This window comes from Microtus pennsylvanicus, chromosome 12 (genome assembly GCF_037038515.1).
Source record: "Microtus pennsylvanicus isolate mMicPen1 chromosome 12, mMicPen1.hap1, whole genome shotgun sequence".
In the NCBI taxonomy this organism is placed as follows: domain Eukaryota; kingdom Metazoa; phylum Chordata; class Mammalia; order Rodentia; family Cricetidae; genus Microtus; species Microtus pennsylvanicus.
In genome coordinates, this window is record NC_134590.1 from 52,360,809 (window position 1) to 52,373,550 (window position 12,742).

The 12,742-nt window shown below is 44.3% G+C and overlaps 1 protein-coding gene across 2 annotated transcripts in view; it reads left to right on the top strand.

Annotated features, from left to right (window-relative positions):
* Fam184b (family with sequence similarity 184 member B) overlaps nt 1-12,742 on the top strand; it is an 83,236-nt gene that overhangs the window by 53,056 nt on the left and 17,438 nt on the right. For both annotated transcript variants that reach the window (XM_075943633.1, XM_075943632.1), the window contains 2 exons: nt 8,111-8,217; nt 9,816-9,945. In XM_075943633.1, the coding sequence (XP_075799748.1) occupies nt 8,111-8,217; nt 9,816-9,945 (237 nt within the window). The remainder of the gene's footprint in view (nt 1-8,110; nt 8,218-9,815; nt 9,946-12,742) is intronic.

Here is a 12,742-nt window from a genome sequence, read left to right on the forward strand (position 1 = left end):
GCTCATGTTCTCACTCCTTCTGCTCCTCATTGGGACCTTGGGAGCTCAGTCCAGTGCTCCAGTGTGGGTCTCTGTCTCTGTCTCCATCCATCGCCAGATGTAAGTTCTAGGATGATATGCAATATATTCGTCAGTATTGCTCTAGGGTAGGGTCATTTCAGGTTCCCTATCCTCAGCTGCCCAGGGAACTAACTGGGGACCTCAGCTTGGGCACCTGGGAGCCCCTCTAGGGTCAAGTCTCCTGCCCACCCTAAAGTGGGTCCCTTAACTCAGAATTGTGGTTCCGTGCTCCCCTATCCAACCTTCCTTTATCCCGATCCTCCTGTTTCCCCAAGTCCACCCTCCTTCCCTTCTACCTTTTCTCTCCCCATCTCCCCTAACCCCCATCCCACCCCACCCCCAAGATCCCACTTTTCCCCCCGGCAATTTTGTCTACTTCCCTTATCCAAGAGGATAACTATATGTTTTTCCTTGGGTCTACCTAGAGGCAGCTTCCATTCTGCTGGGTGATCGATAACAGCTTTCCCCTAATGGCCTCTAATGCTACTGCGGCAGGATGAGCCTTAATGAAGCAGGGATTCACCCGGGAAAGCCTAAGTCAAGAATCAAGTGAAGTGGGTTGGATAAAGTTGGGAACTGGTCAGTTATAAAGCCCTGTTTCCCTCATGGACTTCATTAGAGTCTTAACAATAAATCCATTTTATAGAAGAAGAAAATGAAGGAGAGAGCAGTTAGGTGATACATGAATGAAAAGAAAAGAAAAAGCGAAAGGAACATGACTGCTCTGAGGTTTGGTAGAGGAGACGGTTTACTGAGGATAGGAAGCAGAGCAGAGCCAGAGGCAGGGACATCTGGGAGAATACAGAGTGGACATGACCAGACTAAGCTGTGCCTTGTGAGGAGAGGGCAGAGGGAAGAGAAGGGAACCACGTGCCTAGCCAGGAGGTCCAGAGTAGGCAAAAAGGCTAGGAAACAAAAATAACTGGATTATATAGGGAAGAACATCAGGGAGAAGGGCAGCCCAGTCCGTGAGCTGAACAAGTTCAGGGTAGGGAGTGGGGTGGACCAACCAGGAGTGCCCTGTAAACAGGTAAGAACTAGGGGATGAAGGTAGAACCTGGTGGCCACTGTCGGCCTTCGTATGTTAATGAGCGCTGCGGCCATTTGTCCCAGGTTTGAAACCTACCAAGTCCCATTCCCTAGCAGCTGAGCCCGGATGGAAACACTGGCTCTGACCCTGTCTTGTTCTTAGCCTGTGACATATTCACAAACCTGCCAGGGAGAAGAAGCCTCCGTTCTCTTGGGATTGGGGAAAGTCACAGGGACTCCCTCTGTTGCCTCTGACACTAGGCTGGCAGAGGACCTTTCAGCAATGCTTTTGTCCACATGCCATACTAGAAGAGAAGGCTGAAGAACCGGACTACTTCCTCCCTGGGTCAGTACCTCGTGCTCTCCAGCTCTCCTAGTCCACCCTGGGGTTTCTACTTCCGAAGCTGGAGATGCTCTTATTCTTTTTCAGCTCTTAGCAACTAGCCTTCTATGTAGGAGTGCCCTGACAGAAGTTTAGGAGTCGCTTATGTATACTATCATATCATCTGCAAATAATACTTTGACTTTCTCCTTTCCAGTTTGAATCCCCTTGATTTCCTCCAGCTGTCTTATTGCTCTAGCTAGAACTTCAAGTACTATATTGAATAGCTATATGGAGAGAGTAGACAGCCTTGTCTTCTTCCTGATTTAATGGAATTCCTGATAAGAGAAATTGGTCTGTAATTATGTTTGTTGCCCCAGGTGTTCTCCCACAGAACTGAGGCATGAGATTTGGGAACTAGGTCTGGGGGAACAGAGAGGGAGGAGAAGGTCCTGGATTTCTAGCGGGTGTGGCCAGTGGCTAAGCAGGGGGGATGTTGCAGTTGGAGACTGGGATATGGGACAAGTTGGGGGAGGAGGGTTGGGGGGAAGTGGTCTGTGGGATCCACAGGAGATTGGAGGAGAGGAAGACTGCAGCGAGTGTTCTGTTGCAGGGTTAGAGCTGAGGCTGGGGGATGGGTCTTCATCTGCTTTATTTTTAACTTCATATACTTGAGTGTTAATAACACATGAGTACGCTCCAGTTACAGCTTCATGTTTTGATAGCAACTGTTTTTAGTTCTTCTTTATGCAAGAAGCTACAATATGTTCAACCCTTTTCCTCTGATGGATCTGGACTGTGAAAACACTTTTCAGTGGCACTGTAGAGGATATAATACATGGTATATGCAGTAGATAAACAAGCTCATCCACAACCAGCGGCCTGAGTTCTTACTGACTGGATAATCCTGGACAGACATTTCTCAATGCTTATTTTAACTTTCCCATCTATAAAATGAGGTTGATATGAGGGGTTTGTGACAGCCAAATGAATTAGCATCTGTCCAGTACTGGAAACACTAATGCACTTGAATACTTAATACGTGAATAATTCTTTATGCTGCAGAACTTATTCATTCTCAAGATAATGTCTGACTTTGATAGATAGCACCCTGCACTTTCCTGCACCCTGCACTGATGCTGGCCCAGTGCACACTATAACTACCAGCTTGTGTACATGTCTTTATCAACACACCTTGTCAATATGATGTTATCTAGCATTTTCAGAATGTTGCTGTTGGACTCTAGCGTCCAAACACCGAGAAGGAGTCACCCCCAGAGACCACCTCACACACCACAGCTGATGCAAAAGCATGAGGATTTTATTAATTCTGTCATGACAGGGTCCCTCAGCATTCGGGAAGCTGAGGGACCTCGAATAGCTGGTACTGTCAACGTTTAAAGGGGCCACAGAAGCAAGGGGGGTTGTTCTTTGACTATTCTAATTGGCTTATTTGAAAGGGCTATTACCAATAATTGACTGGAGAGCTGTTGCCAGATTAGATGAGGTAAAAGGTCATTTTGACCCCGTTTCCCAGGGGACCGAACCAAAGCATACGTGTATGGGTAATTGTTCAGGAACTGAGTACGTGCGAGTGTAGCTGTTAGGTCCTTGATTCCCAGGGGAGGAGGAGAAGCACTATGGCACAGAGGCTGAGAGGATTCAGAATTGTCAAAAATGGCTTCAGGATTGTCTTAAAGTCTTACATTGCCAGTCAGAGTTTTGGAATTTAGTCCAAATATTTGCATGACAGCCCAGTGAGAAGCTTTGCCAAGGTCTAGATTTCATGTGCCTAGCATCACAACAACATGCTGTCGTACAGACAAACCTACAACAACATGAATGATACGGGGGACGGGGGACAAGATGCTCCCAGGAGCCTTAAAGGAGCTGTTCCTACGGTGGCACATGAACACCAAAGCAGAGTGCTAAATGCCAGCCTCCCCCGTGATGGGCTTGCTGGACAGGGGGCTATCAATTCAAACTTAGGTTTTTAGTTGTAAACTTAGGCTGTTGGTTGTCCTGCCAAAGTAGCTTAGTGAGTCAAGAGTGGTAAAAATAACACTGTTAATTGAGAGCAGAGTTTCCACATCCTAAGCATGCAGAGAGGGCTGCCAGGCCTGGATGTGGCTCTGGGGTGTGTCCTCTCCAAATTTAGTTAGGGTCTAACTAAACCTTTGTCCTTGTTCGGGCCTGGGTGTGGCTTTGGGATGTGTCTTCACCAAAGTTAGCAAAGGTCCAGCTGAATCTTTTTCCTTATTCCTCATATCCAGTATTGTGATTCTCTTAGGCCCATAGTGTCATTCACTGGTTTTCACAAAGCCAGACTAGTCTTAGTAATTTTGAAAAGAAGCATTATTCTGGAAGACTCTTGATACAAAGATACCAAACTAGGGACAAAAAAGAGAAGAGATTTTTATAGCAGTCCCTGCCTCAGTTCTCTATGGAAGGAAAAGAGAGCAGCTGTGACAGCTGTTAGTGAGATCGTTCAATCCCCGAGAGAGTGTGGGCATCTTCACTGTACAAGACTTGACGCTGGATGCCTACCCGAATGAGGCAGGGTTTTCTTCTCAGCGGGGCTCAGATTCAAATGGGAGAAAACAGATATCTGCTTAGAGAATACCACGGTGTGAGGAATGCCGCAACAGTACCAGAAAGGCTGGCGTACAGCCCTTAGGAGAGGGAACTCTCTGGGAGGGCCCAGAAAAGAACAGCATCTGTTGACATGTGCTGACACGGCATGATCTCACCAGAGTTATTCCAGGAGAAAGCACAAGATGCAATTCTCAAGGGCTGTGGGAAGGGAGAAAGGGGTACCATAGGCCTGAGGAGCATCTTTTGTTCATGGGAAGCCCTGTGTGACTTGCTGGACACGTACCTGAAAGGTTATACGAATCCATGCCATGAGCTACCAAGAGGAAAGCAGCTGTGATGTCTCAAGTGCCCTCAGGCTATGAGGGGATGGTGCTATCCTGGTGTTAGCTGAGGGGGTCTAGTCCCATCTCATTGGGAACAAGGCGGGATGATTTCACCTGCTGGAGAGATTCCTGGCATCAGCAGCTCCCGTCTGGGACTGAGATGAAGGTTTCTGCCTGCTGTACCTCAGGCCTGCTCAGGACTTCAGACAAGTGTGAATACCACTGCGAGATCAGTTGCCACGTATATCATGACAGTAAACACAGAGAGAGCCCTGACTTGGTGTCCAGAGGCCCTACAGCAACCTCCAGGCACATGCTAGTCTTCTCTTCATATTATGCATAGAAAATTGAGGCTCTGTGTTACTTCTTTTACAGAAATGGCAACAATAACCCTACCCTCCATATCCCCAGAGGACTGTGGTAATAGACAGAAGAAACCAGATGATAGCATTTCTTGAAACCATTAAGCATTTTATAAATGTAAGGTGACTTTATAGTATCTATCATGATCATTTCAGCAAAATACCATTCCATTAGGGCCTCTATTTTAAGATGAACAAAGTGCTACCTTGGAAAGATTGTCAACTGAACTTTAAAATGACCTTGAATGTTCCTGTCCGGGAGATTTCCTGGGAGTGAGTGTTTCTTTTAAAATAGAAATAAAAATAAGAAAAGAAAAAGAAAACCTCTAGATGAGGTTAAGTAACTGAAAGATTTTAAAGTCACCACCCTTGCTTGGGACGAAGCTCTTTGGTGGATATTTCGGTGGAGAGGCAGAGTTGTTTATTTTGCTGTGTGCGCTATTTATATTCTGGTCCCTGTAGCAGTGGAGAGAGCCCTGGGCTAAACCTGAGAACCCAATGGAGAGCCTAAGAGAAATTCAGGGGCAAGTAACATACGATACCCTCAGTCCCAGAATCCAGAGTAGCCACTCCTGCTGCGGGGGTGCTTGCTAGGATGACAAGCTCATAACTACGGAACAGTGAGAGTCTATTCTGGTTGGAGTTCAGAAAAGTGGGCAGCGGGAAGAGTTGTACTCCAGCTGGAGTTGAGAGATGCGTAATATTCTAATAGTGTCTCTAGGCTGGGAGTGCTCCTTCAGCCTCTCCTTATTGCTCTCCACAATGAAGTTCATTTGCATAATGTTCACGTGCTATCCTTGCACCTTTAAAAAATGGTTTTCTGTTTATGTATGTGAGTGTTTGTATGTCTGTATACAACATGTGTATCTGGCGCCTGCAGAGTCCAGAGGAGAGTGTCAGATTCCCTGGAAATGGAGCAATAAATGGTTATGAGTCACCACATGGGTGCTCGGAATCAAGCCTGGGTCCTCTGAAAGAGCAGACTGTGCCCTTCACAACCGAATCACCTCCCAAATCCACCCCCAGCAACTCTGAATGATGTGTTTGACTTAAACACCAGGTGCATAAGGTCAGGTGAGAGAGGAGGATTCCTTGTGGTTTGTTGGAATTGTCAAACTATGTGCCACTTCCCCACGGGGACCACATGTTTGTGGGAATAGCAATTGTGTCTTCTTAGTTATTCTTCCAGCACCTAATGTACCTAAAATGACTGATGTTCAACATCTTTCATGAAAACTTTTACCTGACACAACGGTTTGTCAGGGCCCCACATTGAGGCAACACCGGTCAGGGTCCAGCCTCAGCGGGGTTCGCATGTTACAGGGTAGGGGCGTGTGGGTAGAAATTTTAAGCAGATACAAAAGAAAAAGACAGAGACACAGAATAGAGCTGGGAGGGCAACCCAGTGAATACTGAATCCACCCAGTGTTTATTTCTTATGGTCTTTAAATACCCCACTCCAAAAGAGGGAAAGAAAACAAAAGACTTTTTCTTTGTGTTATAAGGAACAAGTAATTATTATCTTAAAACCCAAAATACCAAGTAACCAGACCCTAGGTCAAGACATCTTTGTTAGTACTCACACTTGTAGTCAAACCTCTCGATAGCCTTGAAGGAGCAAGACCAGGCCCGAACTCTCTGACCTTTAGTCAAGGTGGAACAGATCCACTTCTGTGGGTTCCCACAAAGGTTGAATGAATGGAGGAGAGGGTGTCATTCTTTAGTCCCCAAAATTAAAAGGTTAGATTAGGAAATTCTTGTTTATTTATTATGCATACAATATTCTGTCTGTGTGTGTATCTGCAGGCCAGAAGAGGGCATCAGACCTCATTACAGATGGTTGTGAGCCACCATGTGGTTGCTGGGAATTGAACTCAGGACCTTTGGAAGAGCAGGCAATGCTCTTAACCAATGAGCCATCTCTCCAGACCCTAGATTAGGAAACTCTTAAAGCAAACCTTTGTTTCAGAAGAACTCTGGGGTCTTGTTTAAAAAACAATGGTGTTGGAAGCATGGTCTTTTCTTTCTTTGAGAAAAATTCTGCTAGTCTTGTGTTACTACAATGAATACCTTAGGAGTCTTTATGGCCTTGTTTACCCTGCTTTCTTATAGAACTCAGGGCCACAAGCACAGGGACAGCACCACCCGCCATGGGCTGGACCCTCCCACAATGATCACTAAGAAAATGCTTTACAGCTGGATTTCCTGGAGGCATTTCCTCAACTGAGGCTCCTCTGATGATTCTAGCTCGTGTTGTTGATTACAGAAAATCAGTCAATACAGTTGGTTATCTCAAAGTCTTCTGAGGGATCCAGTTAGCTAAGCCTTGAGAACTGACAGTGTCTTTTCCTCATAAAAGTGAACATTACCTTACATGGTGAACTTTAATAGACGTTACAGTACATGAAAACGCAGAAGGCATTTCATTCCAGGTCAGGTTGGGCATGGGAACCCAAGGACCAGCCTCCCAGCTCACACTGCTTCTTGCTAGTCAAGCTCTTTACATCTAGGATCTCAAGAACAGTTTGAAAAACACAGGTGCAAGCCAACACATTTGTCTACATTAAAAAATAAGAAGAAGAAGTAGGTTCGAAAAAGAAGGACCCTGACTCAAGGCCATGCAACTAGCTTGTGGGGAAAAAAATCAGGTTGCAACTTAACACCATTTGCTGAAAGTTGAGAATAAATCTGGTCCTACCTATCTTACCCCTCTGCCTTTTCAGGGGCAGCAGTTTTCATGATAAATGGAGAAAGGGAAAGAATCTTTGCCCTCTTACATTTCTATGAAAAGGAGAGAGGGATAGCACGAACAAATGCAATTGATTAAACACTCTGAGGCTTCGCTGCTAGGAATCAATTCTACATTCTTCCCATCCGTCATTTGTCAGGTTCCATGTTTCCTCACTTGCACAGTGAGAGGGAGCATGCTACAGTCTAGGGTATCAGTATATCAATAATGATGACTACAGTTATCTTTCCTGACCACTGACTGACTTCCAGAACTGCCCTCTGACTTTCCCTCTGCCTCCCTGGGTCAGGCTCAGCAAGGACCATCTGTGTGGCACACTTGGGACTGTCTTATAAGGTGATAAAAGGTTCAGGTCTAGCATGGGAAGGCTCCATTGCATATCCCATTGCAGAATTCACTGATGGGAATTCAAGACACTCTTTCTTGGATTTGTTTTACAACTGTGTGAATTACCTTGCCTACTGCAAATCAGGAAGGACACAAGTGTCAGAACCCACACTAACCACACCCCTGGCTTTGTTCTAGGTACTTCACCATCCCAACCTTACATCTGTCAGAGAGGTGCCCAGTGGGTCTCTGTAGGTCCTGTCTCCCCTGATTTCTGGTTGTAAGAAGCCAGGTGAAATCTAGGAACTTCTGTTAGTCTCACCAGCCATTGTTTGTGCCTTAGGATCCACGCTCGAAGCCACAGGATCCTTCTCTGGCACTGCCCAAAGAAGAGGGCCCGGAGAAGCCGACAGCTGAAGAAGGAAGCAGCAGTGATGAAGAAGAAAAAAGGTACGGGCAGCTGGGCAGCCTTCTGCGTGTGCCAAGCGTGAAGACTCAGACTGGAGGGTTTGCTTGTTCATCCCTTCTGTCCTTGAGTGCTTACGACTGGCTTAACCTGATGCTCAGAGAGAGAGAGAGAGAGAGAGAGAGAGAGAGAGAGAGAGAGAGAGAGAGAGAGAGAGAGAGAACAGTTATGTCTTACACGTTCTTCTACACTGCTATGGCTTTCCATAAACTGCCTTATTTAACTTTCACGCCAACATAGAGAACACTTTATAAAGAACCCAAAGCTCAAAGAGATTAATAATTCTGCCCAAGAGTCAAGCCTAGATGGGTTACAGACTTTTCTTCTATTGTCGGGGAAGAAAGGGGAACTCTGTTGCCAGAGGAAACCCCCATGTATTCCACCTGTATGCCTGCTGCTACTTTATCAGCCATCCTCCAGATAGGTGGTGTTTGCCTCATGGTGAGCTACCTTTGTGCTTGGCTTGGCCATGCTTTGATGGGTTCATATACCTTTGGCCCCTAGCTGAGGATGGAGTGTTAGGGTTCTGCCTTACTAGTTTCGTATTCATGCCTCTTCATGAATGAGACCCAGGCTGAAGAAGTAATCCCCTAATTAGGGCATATTGTTGTCATGGTTACATGACAGTATGATGGGTTTAATTACTGTATTTTTATACATGCATATCTTTTAAAAATAATTTTTATTTTATATGTATGGAATATTTGCCCTCATGCATGTATGCATACCTGTAGAGGCCAGTATAGGATGTCAGACCTCATAAAACTGGAGTTTAGATATTTGTGAGCCACCATGTGGGTGCTGGAAACTAAAACCAGGTCCTCTGCAAGAATAGCAGGTCCTCCTAATCACTGAGCCACCTTTCCAGCCCAGTACATACATATCTTATGCCTGTGTGTCTGGACCTTCTTTTCTCTGCAAAGCAGAAGCCCTGGCCTTATGCCTTTCTCCACAGGGGCTTTTACCCCTGACCCCTGGTCCCCTGGTCTAATGTTCTTGCCACGAGAAATTGAAGGCCTCCGTGTGACATCCCTTCACTCTGTTCAACACGGCAAACACTTAGCATCCCAATTTAAGCATCTTCATTTCTCAGCAAGCTCCAGAGTTCAGAGTGGGAAAGTATCTCCCTGAAAGACATTTGCCAGAATCTTTTCTAAGATGCTTCTTCTCTATTTGAGCTTTTGTTCAGCTTTTCAATAGGAAGAAGCCTAATAATTATCTCTTCCCAGTTTTTATCACCTAGGATAGCCAGTAAAAATTATAAGTATGCTTGGGAAGTGTGAAAAGCTGGACAAAAAAAAGGTTTGTTTTTTCTTTTTTCCATGTATAGGAAAAATGATGAAACTTAGATATAGAGACCTATTTTTGGAGCTTTTCAGCTCCCTCAGAAGAACTCGAAGCTCACAGTCTCTTATTTGTCAAGCATTCGCTAAGATCAAGTAGTTCCTATAGAAACTTGTACAGCAAAACTTAGAACTTAAATTAGGTTGCGTTTTACTCCTCTAGGAGCTCCCTCTTCCCTTATAGGAGCAGTTGAAACACCTACAGCATCTAATCATTATATCGTTCATCTCTTCCAAAGGATTGGAGAGCCCCTCAAGGAAGGAAGTGATCTACAACCTCCCCAGGGCTCTGTGCTGAAGGAGAAGGCAGTGGAGATTGGACATCAACCAGAGGACTGGCAAAGCCAAACTGTCAAACTACAAACCCAGGTAGGACAGCTGTGGATAGGATATGCCGCACCCAGCCCAGAGTAAAACTGTGCCTCCTCCTACAGGCAGCCTTGGAAAGCACACGGGGCCAGTTTCCATCTGGGGAGGGTGTTATAGGTCCAGGGCAAAGCAGAGTTCTTGGTTTTGCTTATTCATTAGAAACTTCCAGTGTTAAACATGCACATAAATAAAATAAATAAATCTTTTTAAATAGAGGATTGCAAGATGGCTCAGCAGTTAAGAATCTTGTTTATTATTCCAGAAGACACTGGTTTGATTCACAGCAACCAATATGACTAACAACAGCCTATAACTCCAGTTCTAGGAGTTCCAGTGCCTTCTTCTGGACTCCTCAGACACAACATATATGGTGCACACACATACATTCAGGGAATTGACCATACACATAAAATAAAAATAAATTTAAAAATGATAAAATCTTTAAAAAAATTTTTTAATATTTGTTTTATGTGTATGAGCATTTTTGCCTGCATGAAATTCCTCTGTGCACTGTGTGTGCAGTACCCACAGAAGTCTGAAGAGGGTGTCAGATCCTCTGGGACTGGAAGTATAGATGGCTGTGCACAATCATTTGGGTGCTGGGAATCGAACCTGAGTGTCTGGAGGGCAACCAGTGCTCTTGACTGCTGAGCTATCTCTCCAGCCCCCCAAAAATTTTAAATAGAATGACTATATGATCCAGAAACCTCATTATTGAGCGAGATTCCAAAGAATGGAAAATCAGCACATCAATGAGATGTGTGCATTCCTCACTGCAGAATTACTCAGACACCAATATATGGGTTTGTGGTGGTTTGAAAGAAAAAAAAAACAACTTCTACTGCTCATGAGCACCCATGCTGAGCCACAGGGATCCATCAATGAAGAAATCAGACAAAAGTCCTTGTATTTTGTACATAGGGGGTATATACATATACATCAAAGGCTGATCAGACAGTAAACAGTCTGTGTGCTGGGTTTCTGTTTCTGTAGATACAGCCAACTTCAGGTTGAATATATTTGGTGGAAAGAGCATCTGTCTGAATGTGTACATACCTTTTTATTGTCATAATTTTCCTAAACAAAGCAGCTTGATGACGGTAAATATAGCATTTGGTATTATAAGTAATGCAGGAAGGCTTTAATATACAAAAGTGTGTGTGTGTGTGTGTGTGTGTGTGTGTGTGTGTGTGTGACACACAGAGAGAGAGAAACAGACAGACAGACACTACCCTGTTCCTCTGCAGCTACAGAGAGGCAACTGTATTTTCTACATTACAGAAGAGGTTCTAAATGCTAAACACAGTACATTAGAAGAGTTTCAGGAAGAAACTCTAAGAGTTGCTTAGTAAGGAGTAAGATCTGAGGTGTGAGAGGCTGCCCTGTGGATCCCTGCAAGGTTTCGATTTCTCTGGGAAGGTTCATGTTTCAGCCACAATCGCCTCTTTCCCAGCACTCAGGGTTCTGCCTGAGGGGTCTTCTGAAGCACTTACTGCCAAAGTGTCTGAAGCCTTACAGTCTCCCTAGACCCTCAGCTGTTCCAAAGATGTTCCAAAAATATTCAGCAAGGATGAGGTGGCCTTGGAAAAGCTGCCTTAAAGGACAATAGTCTTAAGCCTCGGAGGGACCTGACCTGAGGCTGGATGTCTGTCTCAGCAGGTCTCCCAGCTGTAGCGGGCTCTGAAACAATGTGCCAGGGAAGGTGGACACTAAAAAGAAATCCCACACTAGCTCAGAGTTGAGTATAATAAAGGGTTATTTATTTAGAGGTAGACTCACAGATCACAGTCCTCAGCACAAATGAGGAACAACAACCGAATCTAGCAGCCAGAAGAGAGAGGGGACACATGCTTTATGTTAGCATTTATAGTATAAGAGACCATGCCCAAGTGGGTGGGTAACTTAAAGAATTTCCTACAGCACATCCCCCTTTTATTTAAATAAGAGAGTTCTAAGCCTAATACAAAATTATATACAGTAAGAACAAATATCATGTATGAAAATTAGAATTACAACCAGCATAAAAAATATCAAGCAAGAAACATGTGATGTTTCAATAATTATCCTATCCTAAGGAGTTTAAGTCTTGTATTATAAATAACTTGGCCAAGTCATGAGAGGAAAGTAACTACAGCTATCTGGTCTTCAACACCATCGAAGACCAGAGAAGGGAAATAATATTACTTGAGTAAGCAGGAAGTACAATCAAGCAACTTCAAAAATGTATAAAAAATGACAGAGACAACTGGCTATCTGGGCAATCACCCAAAGTCTAATTTGCAATATTGGAGCAACCAACTATAGCTAAGAGTAACCGAAAGACCATTTTCAGAGGCAGGAGATTTTTCAAAACCGTCTTACCCTGTTTGGCAAGATTTGATAGTCTTTTTTTCCCCCTTGTATCCTTCTTGTCCTGGCTGGACATCATGGATTTTGTCAGTGGTTGATGCATAGGCAGTTCCTTGCCCAAAGGCCAGTTTTGCCAAGAAGAAAACAAGCTCTAAGTGGAGTGTCTTCAGTGCTCAACATTCTCTCGGGAATAGATCAGTGCTGCCAGGAGCAATTGTGTCTCACTGTCATGAAAAGTCCTAAGTTCTTAAACATTTTAAATGCCATATTCTGTTAGTCTTTAAGAGGTTTGAAGAATAATTATCCATCTGAAATATATCGCTGTACACCTAAAAAAAAACCCTAACATGATTACAAACTTGACTATTATAGATGACTATCTATTGACTTATATTTCTTAATTATACATTACATTTTTAAATGAGCTGGGCAAACACAATATCTTAAT